The 20,511-nt window shown below is 47.2% G+C and overlaps 2 protein-coding genes across 12 annotated transcripts in view; both read left to right on the top strand.

The window, feature by feature from the left end:
* Window positions 1-1,978: 1,978 nt before the first annotated feature.
* PGS1 (phosphatidylglycerophosphate synthase 1) overlaps window positions 1,979-20,511 on the top strand; it is a 94,712-nt gene continuing 76,179 nt past the window's right edge. For 10 of the 11 annotated variants that reach the window (XM_073310975.1, XM_073310978.1, XM_073310976.1 and 7 more), the window contains exons 1-7: window positions 1,980-2,240; window positions 11,324-11,513; window positions 12,484-12,561; window positions 13,693-13,792; window positions 14,537-14,726; window positions 15,303-15,481; window positions 18,875-19,408. In XM_073310975.1, coding sequence (XP_073167076.1) covers window positions 2,071-2,240; window positions 11,324-11,513; window positions 12,484-12,561; window positions 13,693-13,792; window positions 14,537-14,726; window positions 15,303-15,481; window positions 18,875-19,408 — 1,441 coding nt within the window. In that variant the 5' untranslated portion in view covers window positions 1,980-2,070. Of the gene's footprint in view, window positions 2,241-11,323; window positions 11,514-12,483; window positions 12,562-13,692; window positions 13,793-14,536; window positions 14,727-15,302; window positions 15,482-18,874; window positions 19,409-20,511 lie in introns of all 11 variants that reach the window. The other variant, XM_073310981.1, reaches the window with a different exon arrangement.
* LOC140897457 (large ribosomal subunit protein eL34-like) lies at window positions 3,075-3,490 on the top strand. The gene has a single exon (XM_073310175.1). The coding sequence runs from the start codon at window positions 3,096-3,098 to the stop codon at window positions 3,447-3,449; it is 354 nt and encodes a 117-aa protein (XP_073166276.1). The 5' UTR covers window positions 3,075-3,095; the 3' UTR covers window positions 3,450-3,490.

Below are 20,511 nucleotides of genomic sequence, written 5' to 3' on the forward strand. Positions count from 1 at the left end.
CTGTTCATGCGAGAAGGACCAGGGAAGTAAGTGGGTGAAGGAATAAGCCCCCTAACAGTAGTCATGGACTGATATGGGACTGGGGGCAGAGAAGTCTGAGCATGTGTCTCCCATAGACCTTGACAGGAGACTACACTTAAAAGAAAGTCTCTGAAGTTTTGGGGCTGAATCACTGAAGTTTTTCACTGAGTTGATAAGCCTGTTTTTTCTAAAATCCCTCTAAATCCTTAAGTGGGTTCGGTTTTGATCCTCCGACTCTGCTTTGGATCTGCTCTTTTCTGAACTTGCACAGGTGAATCCGACTCCCTTTGGCTTCTGAAGGGCTCTGGAGAGTCAGAAGGCTCCAAGAGTAATATAACTCTTTAATACAGCCCAGTTCCTAGCGGTCTTACCGGGGGCGGGAGAGAAATACACCCTGTTAGCTTATGTGGGAAAGTGGCCAAGTATGGCCCCCCAGAAGAGCCCCAGTCCAAATTTGGGCAGCAGTAATGTGCAGGACATGTGTACACACAGTAAATCTAGCTTTGAGGATGGGACTCCAGCAGCTGACTGCTGATTCTAGTGTCCAGATGCCAGATATGGCAGAGACAATGGTAGGGTACGAGGAAAGCCAAAACTATGCTTTGATTTAAAACAAAATTAAAAGTTGGTTTTGGTCAAATACTCATGGGCATAAGCCAGATGGGGCCTAAATCTAAAAGCCAACGGGCAGGGTGTCTTTCCGGCTGTTGTTTGTGTTGGTTTTGTCTTGGGGGTGAATCGCAGACTCTTTGGCAGCAGCAGCCCTAACTCAGGATTTCCTGCTTTTTCTGAATCAGTCAGTATCCATGGACACTGTAAAGAGCCCAGCAGTTCCTTACAAAAGTGTCTTAGTGTGGAGAGATTTTCATTCTGTGGTTTCGATACAGGGAATGTTCAGACATGCTGCCCCAAGCAATATTGTATTCTCCTTGTTTATTTGGAAAATGGTGAGGGGATTGAAAGGGAAGATTTAGAGGCTGGCATAGCCCTGAAGTGGCCAGGCATTCTGGCTGTGGCACTCAGAAGATGGACAAAGATCTCAGGATCCATGCTGAGCCCCTTGGAGATCAATGGTGACAATGCAGCACAGATGAGTAGGGTTTCAAGACATTTTTGTTTGACTTGTAATGCTCAGCATTCACGTTCACACCTCCATCTTCTATGTGAACCTTTCATACTTCTGGGCCCAATTCAGCGTTTGTGATGTAGGTAAAACTGCCACAAATTTCAACAGGAGTTTTGTCTGTGTCATAACTGCAAGGTCAGGTTAATTCTATACTTCTTATGTACATCTGCCTCCCTTCAGCACAGACACCGTGGTCCTGCTGTAAACCCACTACCCAGGCATGCAAACCAACTTTCCTGTACCTAGAAAGCAGTGAACGATGCATTATTATTAAAAGTGCCTTCAGTGGGCTTAGCCCTGTGTAGCAAGACAGTCCGTATCCCAGTGACCTGGCAATCTCGAAGATAAAGACAGACAAGGTGCACTGGGAATCCCCGGAGGAATGCTATCTTGTTGCCAGACAGGGTGTGGCAATATTATCGGCCCGCGAGGTTCTGAGCACAGGGAAGGCGCATGATCATCCCCCGCAGCAGGGAGTTCCACAGGTTAGGTGCCTCGCCTGGGAAGGTCTGTGTCCGCACCCACGAGCTGGCCAAGCGCCGTCACGTCCTAGCAGGCAGGCGGGATCCCGGACTTTTCTCCAGGCGGTCAGGCCCAGTCCCGCGCAGGACCCCGGGCCGGCCACGGCGCCCGCAGTGCTGGGCCTGTGGAAGGGGCTGGCCGGGCTCGGCTGCTGCCAGGCCTCGCCTTCCCGTGACCGGTCTCCCGGCCCCTCCGCCTCGAGCCCGCCGCGCCCTGACGCCGCCGGGTGACGCTGCGGCCGGCGGCCGCTGGGGGTGGGGGTGGGACCCAGGCGCCCGAGCCGGGCCTGGCTGCGCCGGAGGGGCCGTGCCCGTGCTTCGCGCCCCAAATAAAGTTTTCGCTTTTGAAGTCGGTGGCTTGCGCGTCCCGCGGCGGCCGGAAGCGGAAGTAGCGAGGTTTCCATGGCGGCGGCCGGAAGCGGAAGCAGCGTAGTCTCCATGGCGGCGGCCGGCGGTCCCGCGTTGTGGCGGCGGCTCTTGGGCCTGCTTCCTCACGGGAGGCTGGGCCTGGCCGCGCTGCTCGGGCGCCTCTCGGACCGTCTGTCCCTCGGCCGGGACCGGCGCTCCCGGAGGTAAGGGTGGCCCGTTCCCCGCCCGCGCTGTGCGCCGCCCCGCCCTGGCCGCGCATCGCCGCGGGGCTCAGCCGGGCCCGCCTCGCCCAGCGGCCTGCAGCGGGTGCCCGGCGCTGGGCGCCGCCCGCCGGCTCCTGGGGCGGGGCGGGGCGGGGCGGCCGGACGCACGCAGCAGGCAGCCCAAGGGCGCGTTGGGTAGGCAACGCGGGCGGAGGGCACGTGCCACCTCCGGCCTCCTCCCGGCCGCCGGGCCGTGTCTGAGGTGCCCAGGGGCCACGGGGATGGCACGTTTTAATAAGGCTACGATTTTATCACGGGGAGCGCGAATGTGAATGGAGTCTGTGAAAACTTGGAACTGGCTGTGAAAGCGCATTTGATTTGGCCCCCAGACTGGGCAGCACTGCAGCCTGGCGCTCGGGGTCGCAGTGTCGCTCAGGGTTGCCTTGCCCACCCTTCTGCCTCCGTTTATGGAGGGGAAGACCAGTCACACCTGAGTGGCTCTGTGACCCCATGTGCCAGGCTGCAACACCCGGAGCAGAGAGCTGGGCCCAGCCCTGTGGGACAGGAGCTGCTTCTGGGCAGTGGTCTCGCTCTCCAACACTGCCCTTTCTGTGACTTGACTTTTTTCCTCACAACTCTGCTGGGAAATTTACTAAACATTTTTGTGTCAAAATCATAGCCTTAGTTATAAGCGTCTGAACAGAAAGAAATGCAGACACTAAGTATATTTGAAGCCTTAGCTGATCCTCTGGAGTGCAGAGTAGTCCAAAAACCTGAGGAGACCTTTGTTCTTTGTTATGACGCTGCTGATGCTTGCTGTCCCTCTTCCGGTCCCGGCGAGACCAGATATAATAAATGGTTCAGCATCTGACATACCGTCGTAGGTTGTCGTCCAACACAGCCTCCAACAAGACTAGGCTGTCCCGGACACCAGATAACAGGATTGTTTACCTTTACACTAAGAAAGTTGGCAAGGCACCACAGTCTGCATGTGGTGTGTGTCCAGGAAGACTTTGCGGTGTTCGTGCTGTGTGCCCTAAAGTCCTTACGAGGTTGTTAAAAACAAAGAAGCATGTTAGCAGAGCCTATGGCGGTTCCATGTGTGCTAAATGTGTCCATGACAGAATCAAACGAGCTTTCCTTATTGAGGAGCAGAAGATTGTTGTAAAAGTGTTGAAGGCACAAGCACAGAATCAGAAATCTAAGTGAATCTCTTTGTATTGTTTGCCTAATAAATGAAAATTCAACTTAAAAAAAAAATAAACAGAAATTTGTAGCGCCAGTGATTATGCAAACTAATGGGTGATCAGAAAAAAACGACTTCTCTTTGAAACTCTAAAAGGATCTGGTTGTTTTGTTCTACAGATCAGTCTTTGTTTTATCTGGCATGTGTGTTCCTGCTCCTGATCTCCATCTCTGGAGCTTCTAAACTCAGTATCGTCTCAAATTCCAAATCTACGCATAGCTAGCAAAAGTTCCTCTAGAGTAGGGCAGAATAATTTAATGATCTCTTTGGACTCCCAGGTTTGACCTACTCCATGGCATCTCCAACTCTTTTTCATTCTGTGGATTCCTTGGTAAAACTTGCCTTCCATTCGCAACAGCCTATTCCCCCAGTTATTAAATTCTTTCCTTCATCAGACCACCAGGAAGCCCAATTTGAGAACTACTGGCCTAATCTTGTGGAAGGTGACTTTCTCTGGAGAGATCAAGAAAAGGAAATTGAATTTAGGAAAGCTTATGCCTGATTTCGGTTGGAATCTTTTGGATTCTTGAGCAAATATTTAGTTTTAAAAGAAGTTACAATACTGTACCACTTCCAGCCAATCCAAAAACAAATCTGCTAGATTCTGCATTGTCATAGTCTCTTGAGGTCTTGTTGTTTTCAGAGGAGCCTTCTGTTATTTAACCACAGCCCTCCCCTGCCCCCCAATAGGAATGCAAAGTCTCAGGATATAAATTATTACTGAGAGGAATTGTAACTGCAGCAATCACAGAGCACAGGCCAACTGCCTGACTGTATATGTCACAGTTTTGAAACAAAGCCATTAAGCAATTACCTTTTTTCTGGCACCATGTATGTCTTATTACCCTGCTTTCTGAGATTTTTCATCTGGGATAATTCCATGCACAGTCTCCAAATCTGATTCATATTAAGAAAAATCAGCATTTCTTATATCCTCAAATTATAAGGGTGGCTTTCAGTTTTCTTTAATTTCTTCATTTTCCCTGAAGTTGGGTACAGCATTTTGTGTCTGTATCTTTAACATTTTTGCATCTAAATTAAGTATAAAGAAGTGATTGCTGAATTAGAGCCATGTTGTGGTTCATCCTCTACCCCTTTGCGCTCTTGTGTTGGAGCATAAGATGATCACATGCTGCACTTTATTCTGGGCAGATTGCATACTGATGTTCCAAGCTCCGCAGCCATAAATTCTTGTAGAATACCATATAGTGTGCTATTCTCAAGTTCAGATGAACTTTGACTTCAGCAGAAATCTCCTGCTAATAATGCTCTGCAGTTAGCTTATCAGGGACGGAAAAGCTCCTCGCTAAAAATGTTTGCACTTGTACAATAGGAGTGTAGTTTATAAAATGTTTAAACAGTAACACTCGCCAGCTGGCCACTTACACAAGATGTGTGGGCATCCTTGGGAGGTACATGACAGAAGGCTACATTTCCTTCATTCATCCACTAAATGGAGACATCAGATAGGATGAACCTTGCTGAAGACTGTTGCTTTTTTTTAACGTGTGGTGTCATATTTTGTGGTAACTGGCGAGTTGGTTACTTTTCCACCAGTGTCTTTCTGTTAGATACTTACACCATCCAGTTGGAGGCTGAGTGCCAGCACGAGTAATAACTGCTGCTAAATACATTGGAGCTCTTTTTAGAAGATGCTGAATGATGATGCCTTTTTGCAGTGTACAGTAATTTTAAAGTCTTTAAATTATCTTGGATAGTTGTGAGTCTTGCGTTATTTGGGAAAGACCATTTGCTGCTGGTATTACAGGAAGTTTGTTACATTCTCATAACTACTTGACCTTGTCTCCGCAGATGTTTGACTGTTCTGTTCTCACCAATTCACTTGGGTACAGTAAAACTTACTTAAAGATTTATTATCAAGAGATGGCGAACAACGAGTTCCTTATTCAAAAGCTGTCCCCACCTCTGGGCCAAGGGGCCGAGAGGTGGGGGCAGCTTTTGAATAAGGAACTCGTTGTTCGCCATCTCTTGATACTTTAAAACTTACTTAAAGATTTATTAAGTGGCAACCAAGCCACAATTTCTGTTGCCAATTTCCATGAAGAATCAATTGCTGAAAAAGTGGTTGGATGCATTAAATCTGGTTCGCAAAGCAACTCCAGTATTAGCTGCCCATGTTGTCTCCTGGGCAAAAGGGTGCAGAGCTCTTTCTTGTATTTAGTCTACTTAATTCCTGGTATTTTTAATATAGTAAGTTATGTTTGGGGAGGGGTATCTTCTTATCCTGTGAATCACTGAAACTTTCATTTCACTTAACAAAATTGTCACAGTTCTCTCTTGGTGGTGTTTTGTTTTCTAATAGTACAACTTTTACAGTGTGAGTCAATGCATACATGACTTTTTTTCATTTTACAACCTGTGTGCTGCTTTACCCTCTCTTCTCCCCTGGCATCTTCTTTTACTGATACTTTTCTAGTGGGTGGGAGGTGAGCAGCAGCCTGACCTGTGAGTGCTGACGTGACCTCACAGACTCCAGTGAGAGTGTGGCTTGCTTCTCTCCTCAATGGACTTAAAAACAGAGAAAGCAAGAGTCTGGGAAGAAAAGAACAGGCCATATGTTTAGCATCACACTGCTGCTTGATCTTGGCAGTTCAAAGAAGTTCCTCTCAAGCTTCTCTGCTCTCTGTTGGCTGCGTCAGTGTTTTAACTACAAAATCAATTTTCAGACTCAGCCATTGACCCATAAAGCTCGCAAAAAGAAACAGTGTATACCCAAATGCTGAATTTCAAGGCAAGAGCAATTTGCAGATCCCACTGTGTGGTGACTTCTGTGTGGGTGAAAGGACTGAGCTGGATTCTGCAGTTTCAGTTCATTTCCTGTACTGCAGCTGAGGTTTTACAGTGAATCGTAGCTTCTGAGTTCCCTCTAGTATGTACAAGTCTGCATGACAAAACCACAATTCTTAAAAATAGAATGTCCAGAAAAACTCCCATCTATAAATAGGGAACGGATTTTATCCAGAAAAGATTCAGATTGACCTCTGCTAGTTCTGGTTTCTTTTTCAGATTAATTAGTCATTGTTTGTGGACTGACTTGAAAGCTTTTTCCGTCTGTTCTTGGACACTCTTGGTTTGTTGGAAATGTGGGTTCTAGTGGTTTCTCTTAACTTAGGGTTCTGATGGCTGTATGTGCAGAATGTTTTTGGGATGATTTGCAGGTAGTTGCTTGAGTATTTTCAGTGGTCTGTGGGTAGAGGTATCTGCTTCAAAAAAACACTGTTGCTAGTTACAGTTGACTAGTGCCAAACTTGTATTCACTTTGAAGGGTTTTGTAGCCCAAATTATAAAATCCTGCAGATTCCACATCAAATACATTACAAACTCCAGATTTGTCTTATGCACTTATGTCAAATGCACTTACACATTTTATTTTTAAATCTTAGAGGCATCAAAGAAGATTACAAAGGGTAACCAATGCCTATCAACACACACAGAGAACCTGGCATAAAGTACAGTCTTTCCCACAGTGACAGTGGTTTCCAGAAGAGTATTTATTGAGGGTTTTTTATGAAGGGGTGTAGTTTAATTTCTGTCTTCAGACTTTCTGCAGTGAAACAACTTCCTTGAAATCTCAAAAATGCTATTGAAAAATTTCCTTTTGAAACTTGATTCTAGGCCGTTGTCATGTTATTTGGGAAATGCAGTTTGCTTCAGGCTTGGCCATCAGTCTAGTGAAGAAAATATTGATCCTCGGGTGTATGAATCACTAGTTGCTGTCATGTTGCATGTAAAATTTGCTGTTACCACCTCATATGGAATAATTGTAGGGGTCAATAATTGTAGGAGTAACAGTAGGGGGAAATTAGTATGGGGAAACCAGTTTTTGCAAACTGGACACCATCAAATTAGGCCTGAATAAAGACTGGGAGTGGATGGGTCATTACAAAAACTAATTTCCCCATACTATTTCCCCCTACTGTTACTCACACCTTCTTGTCAACTGTTTGAAATGGGCCACCCTCATTACCACTACAAAAGTGATTTTTCCTTGCTTGGTATTCTACTGTTGAGAATAGCCTACTTCCACTTTAATTGCATTGTCTCGTTAACACTGACCCCCCACTTGGTAAGGCAACTCCCATCTTTTCATGTACTGTGTATATATACCTGCTACTGTATTTTCCACTCCATGTATCCGATGAAGTGGGTTTTAGCCCTCGAAAGCTTATGCCCAAATAAATTTGTTAGTCTCTAAGGTGCCCCAAGGACTCCTGATTGTTTTTAGTGATCAGTCTGTTGCCATCACAGTGTCTCTCTGCTCAGCTTAATCCGTGTAGGTCACTCTGCAGGACATAGTAAGCAAAGACCTCCTGTGTGCTTGCATGGTGCTGCTCAGCTCCTGTAGGATGTAGGTGGATAACTTAAAAAACAACAGCCCTTAAAAATGCATTTCATGTAGGTAGCTGCTTTTGGAAATGGCTAGGGAAGTGCTTTAAAATGCCTTTTCTTTAGGGAAGGTTTCCATTCCTCTTCAAGATCAAATTACTGCTGTTCAAAGTTCAGTCCACATGATCTGCTAGGAATTATTATACAGGCTGACTCCATTGTCACTGCCTATTCATCGCAAACTGTTGGATTTTCTGGGAAATGCAGCTGCAAACTGGCTTTTATGCAAGGGCTTTTGCAAACCTTGTGAAGATGCAGTGTTTTATCATGAAGTAAATAAGTGAAATCATCTTATCTTCCTGGAACCTGTGGTCATTTTGGCTTTGGATGGTGGTAAAACTGAAGAGTTCCTCATAAAATTCTGGTAATACTCAAGTGGATTTTCTTTGTATGAGATGACGGCATGTGTCAGGGCAGATCAAAATTACAGGGTTGCATGTTGGCCCTGAGGGACCAACCATTCCTCAGAGATATGAGGAGCAGGCACGGTTCTTTGTGTGTAAATGTACTATTCCTGTAACTTGGACTAATAGTTTTGGTTTGAGCAGTCATTTCCCAGCTCTGTAGATGAAGTTCAGTGACTTGTTTTTCCATTCCTGGATCTCTCCTTGGATGCCACTGCTAATTGTGCTGAATTGTGTGGTGGCTTTGTGATATGGACAAACTTCCATGAAGGGTCAGTGTGTGACCTTCATGGGCCTGTGGCCCATTCAGAATTTCACTCTCGGTCTCGAAAGGGGAAAGGATAGTTCACTCACCCCTCCCCCCCCATGCCAGTTATCTGTCCCTCCACACCCCAAAGACAAACCTGCAGCTCTGAGCAATGGGCCTTCTCCCAAATGGCTCTCAAGAGGAGGAAGTTTGAATTGTTCTTTGAGACTTTTTTTTTTAAAAATGTTTCCTGCAACTCATTTTCCAGTTACACTTTGCAGCTTCAGTGAGTGAAACCTTAACTTCCTCCTTCCAATCCCTTATGCTCTGCATGACACTGTATGTTAGCTGCAGTTTCTTCCCATTCAGCTTTCAGCTCCTATATTTTGTCTGAGGCATACTTCAGAACTTGGCAGCTTTCTCTGGGTTTTTCAATGAGGGGAGTTCCTGGATTGTGGTGGTTGTGGTTTGCAGCATTATGCATTCAGTAGCTTTGCTAGGACTGGTGTTGGGTGCTTTGTGTGTTCTACATTTTGTTCTGGATCAGTCCTGAAGTACTTGGTTTATTAAATATGTGGATTCAAAAATGTGTCTTAAAAGTCACACACAGTTGTGAAAGCTGTTATAAAGCTCTTGGATTGGATTATAAGAAGTGTGTGCTTGGGGGAAACACAAATCAGAGTGGCTATAACAGAACGGGAAACAGCGTTTGGTCACAAGGAAGCTGATGTTTGTGTAGTAAAGGCAGTGTTGAGGAGTGATTTGTCCCAGGGTTGGCAGAGAGCATAAAGAGAGCCTTTGGAAAGCTGAGTTAGAATGGGGCGTCCTAGGAGTTAGCGCCCTCCATTTGTTACTCTAGCACGGGGTGGCCAAACTTTTTTTGGCCTGAGGGCCACATAAAGATTTCGAAACTGTATGGAGGGCCAGGTAGGGAAGGCTGTGCTTCCCCAAACAGCCTGGCCTCCGCCCTCTCCTGCTCCTCCCCCCCCCCCGACTGCCTCCCTCAGAACCTCCGACCCATCCAACCCCCCCCATTCCTTGTCCCCTGACCGCCCCCCCCCCCGGGACCCCCCCACCCAACACCCTTGCTCCCTGTCCCCTGACTGCCCCAACCCCTGTCCACACCCCTGCCTGCTGACAGGCCCCCCCCCGGTACTCCCACGCCTATCCAACCGCTCCCTGTCCCCTGACTGCCGCCTAGAATCCCCTCCCCCTTATCCAACCCCCCCTGCTCCCCGCCCCCTTACCATACTGCTCAGAGCACCAGGACTGGCGGCCACGCCGCCCAGTCAGAGCCAGCTGTGCTGCCATGCTGACTGGCAGGAGCTCACAGCCCCGCCGCCCAGAACGCAGGTGGCATGGCGAGCTGAGGCTGTGGGGGAGGGGGGACAGCAGGGGAGGGGCCAGGGGCTAGCCTCCCCAGCTGGGAGCTCAAGGGCAGGGCAGAACGGTCCCGCGGGCCGTAGTTTGCCCACCTCTGCTCTAGCATTTCTTTCTGCTCTCAGTGCCATTCATTGTCTGTCTTCCTCTTTTTGCATGTCTGCTCTGCTGTCCCTCAGGGAGCCTCTCCCTTTGTGGAATCCAGGGGAGTCACTGATGTTCAGGTCTGCCTTCTTCTATCTTTTGCTCCTAGTTTTCTGCTTCCACATGTAGCTCTGGTGAGCCTGGTGTGATGGACAGAGGTGAAAGGGAGTCTTAACATCAGTGAGATGTGTAATGCTGCAGGCCCACTTGCATAGACTTATAGACTTTAAGGCCAGAATGGACCATCATGATCATCTAGACTGACATCCTGCATATTGCAGGCCACAGACACTTACCCACCCTTTCTGTAATAGACCACTAATCTCTGGCTGAGTTACTGAAGTCCTCAAATCATGATTTAAAGACTTCAAGTTACAGAGACTCCACCATTTACACTAGTTTAAACTGGCAAGCGGCCCATGCTACAATGGAAGGTGAAAACCCCTGAGGGTCTCTGCCATTCTGACCCAAGAAGAAATTCCTTCCCGACTCCAAATATGGCGATCAGTTAAACCCTGAGAATGTAGGCAAGACCAACCAGCCATACCCCTGAGAAAGAATTCTCTGTAGTAACTCCGAGTCCTCCCCATCTAGTGTCCCATCACCAACCTTTGGAGATATTTTCTGCTAGCAGTCACAGATTGGCTACGTGCTATTGTAGGCAGTCTTATCATACCATCCCCTCCATATATTTATCAAGCTTGAAACCAGTTAGGTTTATTGCCCCCACAGCTCCCGTTGGAAGGGTGTTCCAGAGCTCACTCCTCTGATGGTTAGAAACCTTCATCTAATTTCAAGCCTGAACTTGTTGATGACCAGTTTCTATCCATTTGTTCTTGTGTCCCCTTTGGCATTTAATTTAAGTAACTCCTCTCTCTCCCTGGTATTTATCCTTCTGATGTATTTATAGAGAGCAATCAGGTCTCCCTGTAGCCTTTGTTTGATTAGGCTAAACAAGCCATGCTCTTTGAGTCTCCTCTCCTAAGGTAGGTTTTCCATTCCTCAGATCACTCTAGTCACCCTTCTCTGCACCTGTTGCAGTTTGAATGAATCTTTTTTAAACATGTGGGACCAGAACTGCACATAGTATTCCAGATGAGGTCTCCCCAGTGCCTTGTGTAACAGCACTAACACTTCCCTGTCTCTACTGGAAATACCTCGCCTGATGCACCCTTTGCTCATGAACCTGGACGGTGCTTGTAGGAAACTGCAATTCCATCATGCAGAATTCCTCAATCTGTTTTTCCTTTGCCAGATCATCATGGCTGCTGCTGGCCCCATTGCTCACCCCTGTGGTTCCTCAGGTCACAGCCCCATCATTCTGCGTTTGTCCCGAGGGTGCGCACAGGTTCCAGTGGATCAGGAACCTGGTTCCAGAGTTTGCGGTCTCCAGCTCTCGCATCCGGGTGCTCTCATCCCCAACTGAATTCTATGAACTCATGAAGGTGAGTTGTGTGCTTCCAGCATGCATGTGGGGAGGTGGTGGCAGCTGTTAATGTGACTAGTATGCAGGTTCCATAATGTATCTCTCCTCAGACATGCAACAGGGTTGGAAGGAGAATTTCCTTGTTCAGTTTGATTGTTTGGATCTTGTCAAGTTAAAATTAGCAACCCTACATTTCAGAAATGCTCAAATGTAGGGATGAGGAGTTCTTAAAATGACAGTGTCAGGATTGCCTTATGATTTGTAAGTTATTGGGGAACAGGATTGGCCAGACCAGGGGTACCAGTGAATGAGTCAGTAGGACCTCCAGGAGCTTCCACAGACAGGCCTTCCTTTGTAAAGTCAGTGCTGGAGGAGAGATGCTACTGGCAAATGCCACACTTAACTTCCATGTGGGACAAGTACGGAAGGTGAAAGCACCCAGAGGCATAGGCGCTGACTCCGTGGGTGCTCCAGGGCTGGAGCACCCATGGGAAAAAAATGGTGGGTACTTAGCATCCACCAGCAGCCCCCCTATCAACGCCTCTCCTTCTCCACAGTGCCTCCCGTCCACCTGCGACCCCACGGATCAGCATCTCCCCATCCCAGTGCTTGCTGCAGATCAGCTGTTTTGTGGCATCAGGAGGCACTGCAGGGGAAGGAGTGTGGGCACAGCGTGCTTGTGGGAAGGGTAGAGCTGGGCGGGAAGAGGCAGAGCGGGAAGATGCAGGGGTGGGGCAGGACATTGGGAGAAGGGGTGCAGAATAAAAATAAATACTTGGGTAACACTGAAGGAGGGAAAGGCATACCCCTCTAAAGTGGCTGAAGTTAAATCTGTCCCATCAGGGAGCTCTGCTGCTTGTCTGTGGCTTAATTCTGTAGCTGCCAGGGCTACGAAAGGGATTTGGTGTTCTCTGCAGAGCCAAGAGTGTTTATGAAATCACAGCTCAGCATGTGAACATGCACTTGTTTTCCTCTTCCCCTGTCCTCAGGAACAGATAAAGGCAGCCAAGCAGCGAGTAGTGGTGGCTTCGCTGTACCTCGGAACAGGACTCCTAGAACAGGAGCTGGTAAGTGTGGATGGATGCTTGAAAAAATACCTACTTGGATAGGTGCCCCGTGCATTGACCTTTGCTTTAGATGGAGTGGGGGGTCCATCTGAGCGCCTGGACTCAGACTTTGCCTATGCTTCCATCCTCTTGCTTGGGAGCCTTTCAACATGGCTCCAGACTGCACATGGGGCTTGGCATGCAGAAAGGGCACCTGAAGGATAGGCTCAGGGAATGTGTGGTGTAAACTTATTACTGATCTCAGGAACTGTCACACATGCCATGAATCTGGATGGGTAATGGGGTTAAAAATTATTGACACAGTTTCTGCATATTTTCTCCTACTGTGGGGTTGCTGGTACCCACACACTAGCACTTGCTTTCAAAAGAGTGGAAGTAGTTTTAGTGATGCTAATGTGGTAGTCTGTATCGTGTGTCCTCTGTGTACTGCATACAGGTGCAGTGAGTGTGATCTGTGTGTACACAACTTCTTGTCAGCCTGTCGTAGCAAGGGGGAGGTCTCTGTTTTGCCTCATGTTGCTTTACCTTCTCTACTCCCTGCCTTTCCCCACTGGAAACAAGGCTTTTCTCTACAAAGAGCTCTGAGCAGAAATCTTGAGCCCTGAAATGATTCTGTAGCTTGAAATACAAATTCCACCATGAGGACAAGTCCAGCAGGTCAGCAGATTATCTTGGATGTTGATTTGTTTGGCTTCCTCTGTAACTGATTTAAGACTTGTACACAGGACTTTAATCCGCTCATAATAGGAGCAGAATAGGCTCTGCAGCTCACAGGAACTGCCCCTCCCCTTTGGATGGCAGTGGAAGTCTCTGATCTAGGAATGAGGCTGGGTGACTCTCTGCTGTGTGTAACTAGAGTTCAGAGGCTTGAATCGTGGTTTTGTGTGCAGACAAAATCTGTACCCTCGTTATTTCTGATGCCCCAGATGACGTTAGTGCTTTATATATTTAAAAAAAAGAGACAGGGTCACTGTCCCAAAGAGGTTACGTCTAAATTAGAAAGATTGATGACTGGAAAAGATTCATAGAGAGGCACACAGGCTTTCCCAGCAACTGGCTCCCTGGGTTGTACAATCCAGAGTGTAGGTTCACTTACTCTGGGTAATGTGCAGTGTGACTGTTTCCCTTCAGGTGGATTGCATAGAAGAAACCCTGGAGAAGTCACTGCAGGCAAGTGGGCCCTCGGACTTCAGAGTTTCCATTCTCCTAGATTTCACAAGGGGATCTCGAGGTAGGTATTATGGGGTGTCCCTCCCCCTGCCCACTTCCCAGGCTCGTTTCAGCAAGCTAACTGGATTGGTCAGATGAGCTTGGAGGTCCGTGCTCTAAAAAATAGCTTATCGGACCCAAAGATTTAAAACCTGCTCTCTTCTAAAACCAGCTCTGTTTTGCTATGAACCACAAGTCATCAAAGTACAGTAGCTTTGTATTCTCATGTAACTTTCCAACACGGTAGTATTATTTCAGAAAATAAATGATGGGAACGTTAAAATAGCTGAGCCAAATCCTGCCCTCAGTTACACCCAAGCAACCCCACCAACTCCAGTTCCTGTGTCAGTGGAATTTGCTCCACCCCCAGCCCTCTTTTCTGCTCCTTCATCTTGTAAAGGAGGGTTTGAGTTGGCAGAAGTGGTGGTGGTGTAAATCCTCACTCCAGGTCAGTTAGTGTTACATGCAGCCAGGTGAAGAAGCATGAGTGTGACCATCATGCTAAATAGTTTATAAAGCCCACTCACCAGTGGCCTTGGAATGCTGGTTACATCATAACATTAATATAAAATGCAAATAAATCCTCTCTTAAAACAAGAAACCCTCTCAAAATGTCAAGCAAATAAAGCAACAGATCCTAGGGAAGGCAGCTTCCAGCTTGGGGGAGGGGGATCTGTTTTGCCCTCTTGTTGGGGTCCTGGCTGGCAGATTTGGTGGTGTGGTAGAAAAGTGGCTCCATGTATAACTATTCCCATCTGTGTCTCAGGCAGAAAGAACTCTCGAACCATGTTACTTCCACTGCTGAGAAGGTTTCCAGAGCAAGTCCGTGTATCCCTCTTCCACACTCCAAATCTGCGTGGGCTTCTCAAATGCTTAATCCCTGAGCGTTTCAACGAAACCATCGGGCTGCAGCACATCAAGGTTTACCTCTTTGATGATAACGTGATCCTGAGTGGGTGAGTTCTGCCTCTGTCCATCCTTATACGTATTCTGTGCCCCATTTGGGAGAGGAGGTATGCCTGTTTTCCTGACTAGGGTTACAGAGAGAGATCCAGTCAGGGGTGTGGTAAAGAAGCAGCACAGTTAGATCTGAGAATGCACATTACTGGTCTTGAGAGACATGCTGACTGCATTGTTTTCATTTGGAACATGCTTACGCCTTAGTGAGCACTATGGTGTTGCAACTGTCACAGGATTCAGAGGGAAATTTCTTGCTTTTGCGGATCTCTTCCACATTAGCTGCACAGAGTTAGGGAGCTGCATTGTAAGCTGTTTGGGACAGTCATCTTGTTCTGTGTTTGTACAGCACCTAGCACAATGGTGTCCAGGTCCATGAATAGGGCTCCTAGGTGCTAGGATAATACAAAAAATAAATATCACTCTTGTTGGGGAATGTTCTTTAAAAAGTGAAATCAGGGCATTTTGTATTGTAATTCTGCATCTGTATCTAGGCCTATGCAATGAGATATGTGATGAGGACCATGTGGTTGTACTCTTTATCCTGGCATTCTTACCCTCCTCTCCTCCGCCAGTGCAAACTTGAGTGACTCGTACTTCACCAATCGGCAGGACCGCTATGTGTTCCTACAGGACTCTCACGAGATCGCAGATTTCTTCACTGAACTAGTGGATGCAATTGGAGATGTGTCGCTGCACTTACAGCCAGATGATACAGTCCAGATGATGGAGGGGATGGTGCATCCTTACCAAGGTATGATAGTCATCTGACCTGTAATATGAGGGTGATGTGGCCCAGATGAAGGAGGGAATAACAGTGGGAAGGGATGGGTGGAGTGGGTCTGACTCCAATACTTTATGGATCACTGAGGGCTTGATGTTGGTCAGCTGGGTGTGGGGAATCCCCTTCCATCCCACTTGTTGCAAAACCAAGATTACTAGGAATTGCCAGACTGGATCTGCCCAGAGGTCTGTCTAGTCCAGTATCTTGTCTCTGACAGCGGCCAGTACTAGCTGCTTCAGAGGAAGACGCAAGGAACCGCAGAAGTCAATTATAGAATAACCAGCCCGTAGGGTGCATTTCTTCCTAACCCCACTGGTTAGTAATTGATTTAGGCTCTGAAGCAAGACGGACTGTATCCTTTCCAAGATTCTTAGCTATATTAATATAGTTCCCTATAAATAACTTGAGGGCATGTATGACTCCAGTCTGTTTTCAGTGAATAGTATTTTGCAATCAGATGTGTTCCTAGCTTTCAGATAAGTGCCCAATTGGAAGGAGGCAGGGACCCTATGGTGGAGGAATGGGCAGATGGGGTGGGGGGAGGAGAATATTTCAGATGACATGTGGTACTCTGGTAACAGGGGGTTTGTGTGTGTGTGTGTGTGGGTAAAGCTTATGCTGTGGGAAGTTATTGTACAGTGCATTGTCCAGAGCATTGGACCCCTGTGTCTTAGGGAAGCAGTACTAAACATAAGTCAGTGTCCAGTACAAGGCACACAGGGCTGTTGCCATCTTCCAAGTGGAAGCCTAGTTCAAGAACTGCCAACTAGCAAAGCTGCTTCCTGGCAGCAGGGTGTCTGGAATGTCAGTAACATTCCGATGTGGTGCTTCCAAAGCTAAATGTAATAGAAGTAGATGGATCCAGTGAGCAATGACAACCCTCCAGCAGGCTCATTTTGTGTGGGATAATCCTGGAGGCAAACATGCCTGATAAAGAACCAAGTCCTTCTTGGGTTTTAGCTGGGAGCTTCTTTTTGGCAGGTAGCATGCAAATATTTGTCTGCTGTGTCTAATCAGATAAATGGTCTTTTCCAAGTGTAAAAGAGCAGCGTCTAGGCAACTAGTCAGTGGGGTGTTAGACCTGTGAATGATAAACACACTAAGAGGCCAAACACCCCACTGACTAGTTGTCTAGACACAGCTCTTTTACACTTGGAAACCTTGCTTCCAATGGGGATAGATTACTTTAGTGCTTGAGCTAGTTTGATTCAGTCCTTTCTAGTTGTTTGGAGCAAGTATACACCCTCTGGGCCCTGCCAACCTTCATCAGCTTGCTTTACAGGTTGGTCCCTGCTAGGAGTCTGGGACTAATTTTTAAGCCCAAGAGAGAAGCCTAAGCATTCTTCAGTGGGTAGTTAGTGTTAAATGGCTATATTAAATGTAGTGCGTAGCTCCCAGAATGGTGGTAGCAAAGGGTGCTTTCAGCTCATCCTGCCCACTATGATGTAGAAGATGGGCCAAACCTACCAAAGGAGGATCAAAAGGAAATGTCTCTCTTGAACGAAGGATGCACATCTTCTTACTTTGTAGCTCCCTGTTATCTTCCAGACTTGCTTGAGAGGCCAACTGTTAGTGCTTATTGTTGCTGTTCCTAAACTGGGCAGCAGGGGTCACTGAAAGTGACCTAAGGGTCACCCTCCCCTTGAGAGAGGAACAGTCCATGTCAGCAGCTATTTAATGTTTCTTCCCCAGCCCATGGGGATCTGGGAACTGCTCTTCTGCTTAGGGGCATGTTGTTCTGTAGCACTACAGGGTGGAGAATATCGGACGTGGAGAACTGAGTGAAATCAAAGGGAGGAGACGCTCTGAATTGAGCCACGTTGAAGTACTGTAGGCAGGCCTTCATCCATACGACATGATGTGGTTGTGTCTCTGGGGGTGTGTGTGTGTGTGTAATGGGTGACAGTGCTGTCTGGTGGGGATGTAGAGGGCGCTCTTGCATTTCCCCATAGGACATGTAAATTTGCTGAGTCAAATCACTGGCTCTAGGTAATGGGATTCAGCAGGAGAGGAAGGTGGATTCAGCAGGAGAGAAAGGTGGAACAAACGTGTCTCCTTCACAAACCCACAATTCAAATTGCAAATTGAGATTCATAGATACACCATAGGCTTGTTGCGGCTGCAAATGTGTGTTTTCCCAGTTCTAGTCCCAGCAGAAGAGACTGGAGATCCCTTTGTTATAAAGTACAGTAGAAAGTTGCTGTGATCCTTTGGCTGGAGCAAATTTCAGTCCCTAAGAAAAGTCCCAGTCTGATTCAGAAGGGATTGTTCTGCTCTGCAGTGAAGTTGTAGGTGGTGTATCAGGTCTATATCTGGCACAAACAGGATCCTGCACTGCACTCCTGGTAAACAGCACTTTACTGGCACTCAAATACCACAGTGTGGGGTGCGGTGTAAGAACCTGAGCAGAATAGGGTGGCATCAATTGAGTACTGTCCTGTGGGGCCAGATGGAGCTAGTGTCTGCAGCTTGTAGGCGACAGAGAACCTTTTGTACAAAAGTAAATGAGTGGCTCTTAGTTCCCTCTGGCATTTGCCTAAAATCCCCATCTGGAAATTCTGGTGGCACTTGATTCCTGAGGTTTTTTTCCAGAAGGTCCCCCACTAAACTACCTATGCAAATAGATAGACTGTGCAAATATAGGGTTGCCTTTGGAACATCCCAGTCCTCTTCAGAGGACAGCTGTGGTGCATAGCTTTCAAGGACAACCATTCTGCCCCAGCCCTGCTCGTAGCCTTTTCATTTCCCACTGAGCATGAAGCTGCTGCCCATGTTCAGGCCTTCCTTCTATGAAGGCTGACTACTTCTCCCTCTGTCGTGTGCTGCCCTAGCTGTGCTAATGTCCACATTTCTGTCTTGGAGAGGCAGCATGCAGTCTCCATGGCGATGGTCTCTTTGGGTTGCTTCCACTGTGGTCCTTCTGCATGTAGTTTCCCTACTACATAGCTCTGTATCAGTGATACTCAGACCTCAGTGGTTCAGGAGCCAAACTAGAAAACAACATTATCCAAAAGAGCCACAGGAGTGTGAATTCATTACTTCATTTACCGTAGAGCCATGTAGTCATATTTAAACATTATGCCAGGGAACTAGTTAGATTTTATATTACATATATTATTCTCACAGCAAAGTGACTGACCAAACATTATTATTTTATCAATTACAATTGGTTAATAACATAGTAAAAGCCTCCTGATTGGTTAATAACTTTGATTGGTTAATAATGAAATCACACCGTGATTTCGTATCATGGGCTGCAAAGAACCGCAGGAGACCCATTAAAGAGCCACTGGCAGCTCGCGAGCCTCAGCCTGAGTGTCACAGCTCTATATTTTCTGTTAGTCATTCCTTGTTTTCACTCAGGAGACAAGACGACATATTGTGAAGTGGCAAATAGGAGAGTAATGGAAGTGATCAACGCTGCCAGGACACGACAAGAACTCCACACGCAGACTTTTCATGGGAGGAGATCAGAAGGAGATCCGTTATTGCCCCAGCAAAACCCTGATGCAGGAGGGGACCAAAAAACAGAACCGGACACCTGGATTTATCCACTAATTCAAATGAAACCCTTTGGGATTCAAATAGACGAGATAGTCACAGAGACGTTGCTGACAGAGGCAGAGCGAGGTGCCAGAATACACCTCACCACTGGTTACTTCAACCTCACGCAAGCCTACATGGATCTCATTCTGAGCACCAGAGCAGAGTATCAGATTTTGCTGGCCTCACCGGAGGTGAATGGGTTCTTTGGTGCCAAAGGGGTGGCAGGTGCCATTCCTGCTGCCTATGTTTACATTGAGCATCAGTTTTACAGTGAGGTGTGCTGCCTTGGCCAGCAAGACAGGGTCCAACTGCGGGAGTACTACAGGAACGGATGGACTTTCCACGCTAAAGGTGAGACAGCCTGTCCTTAGGAGGCCTTCTGTAGAGAGATTAAAGGTTAGCATAGATACAGAGCATCAGGCCAGTGAGAGGCTGGGTGGGTGCTTCGTCCAGTTCTAAGCCATATATCCCTGTCAAACATACTAGGTCCAAAAGATGCATAAATCTGGATGGTTCAGGGGACTGAAGATGGAAATTGGTCCCTCATCTCTAGGATTCTGGTTCAGGTCCAGCCCAGTCCCAAGTCAGTAGTGACTAGAAGCAATTATTATTTAACAGTTCTTAATTATTGGCACTTTGAGTAGAAGTCAAGGATGGACTGAGCTCCCCGCATCTCTGAGCTGGCCTCTTCATAGAAGTTTAGGGTAGAGGAATCATAGTGTAGGGAAATCATGCACTGTATTAAATTACAAAATTACTTTACCTCTCACAGACATGTGGGTGGGGGGGAAGAGAGTGGTTCAGACTACACTTGGTGGGGGAGAAGAGGCATCTGGTTCTGTTCATGATAGTGGTAGCAGTTCTGATTCATAGTTTCTCAGTTTCCTGTTGCATTGATCTAACCCATTTACAGAACAGGAAGTGATGCAATTAGTCATAGAATCATAGAATATCAGGGTTGGAAGGGACCTTAGGAGGTCATCTAGTCCAACCCCCTGCTCAAAGCAGGACCAGGTCCTAGTCCTGTTGTAAGGATGTGAAAGGGATTGGAGTGCAGGAAATTGGCAGGATCTTCAGTGTAAACAGGAGCCACAGTGACCCAGCAGTGACTCCAATGTTCTGGGGTATCTAGGGGATGCGTCCCTGACCATCTTTACAAACCTAACGGAGGGCTGGAGGTATATAGGAGCATTTCCCTCTGTTGTACAAGAGAGTTCAGCACACAGAGAACAGCATGGCAGAATATGTAGAGATGAGTAGGCAAATACATATGTGACCACTTAAAGGAAGTCCCTGAGAGAATGCTTCCAGAGGGCCCCCACGAGGAGTCATGTGCCAACCCATGTGGCCACAGTAGTTTGTGAGCAGTAGTTGGGGGAATTGGCCATGCCCGCAACTACCGAGTCCAACACTGCTCAGACTGGGGCATAAATTCCCCACTTCAGTTCCTCTGT

The sequence above is a fragment of the Lepidochelys kempii genome, chromosome 14 (assembly GCF_965140265.1).
Source record: "Lepidochelys kempii isolate rLepKem1 chromosome 14, rLepKem1.hap2, whole genome shotgun sequence".
In the NCBI taxonomy this organism is placed as follows: Eukaryota; Metazoa; Chordata; order Testudines; family Cheloniidae; genus Lepidochelys; species Lepidochelys kempii.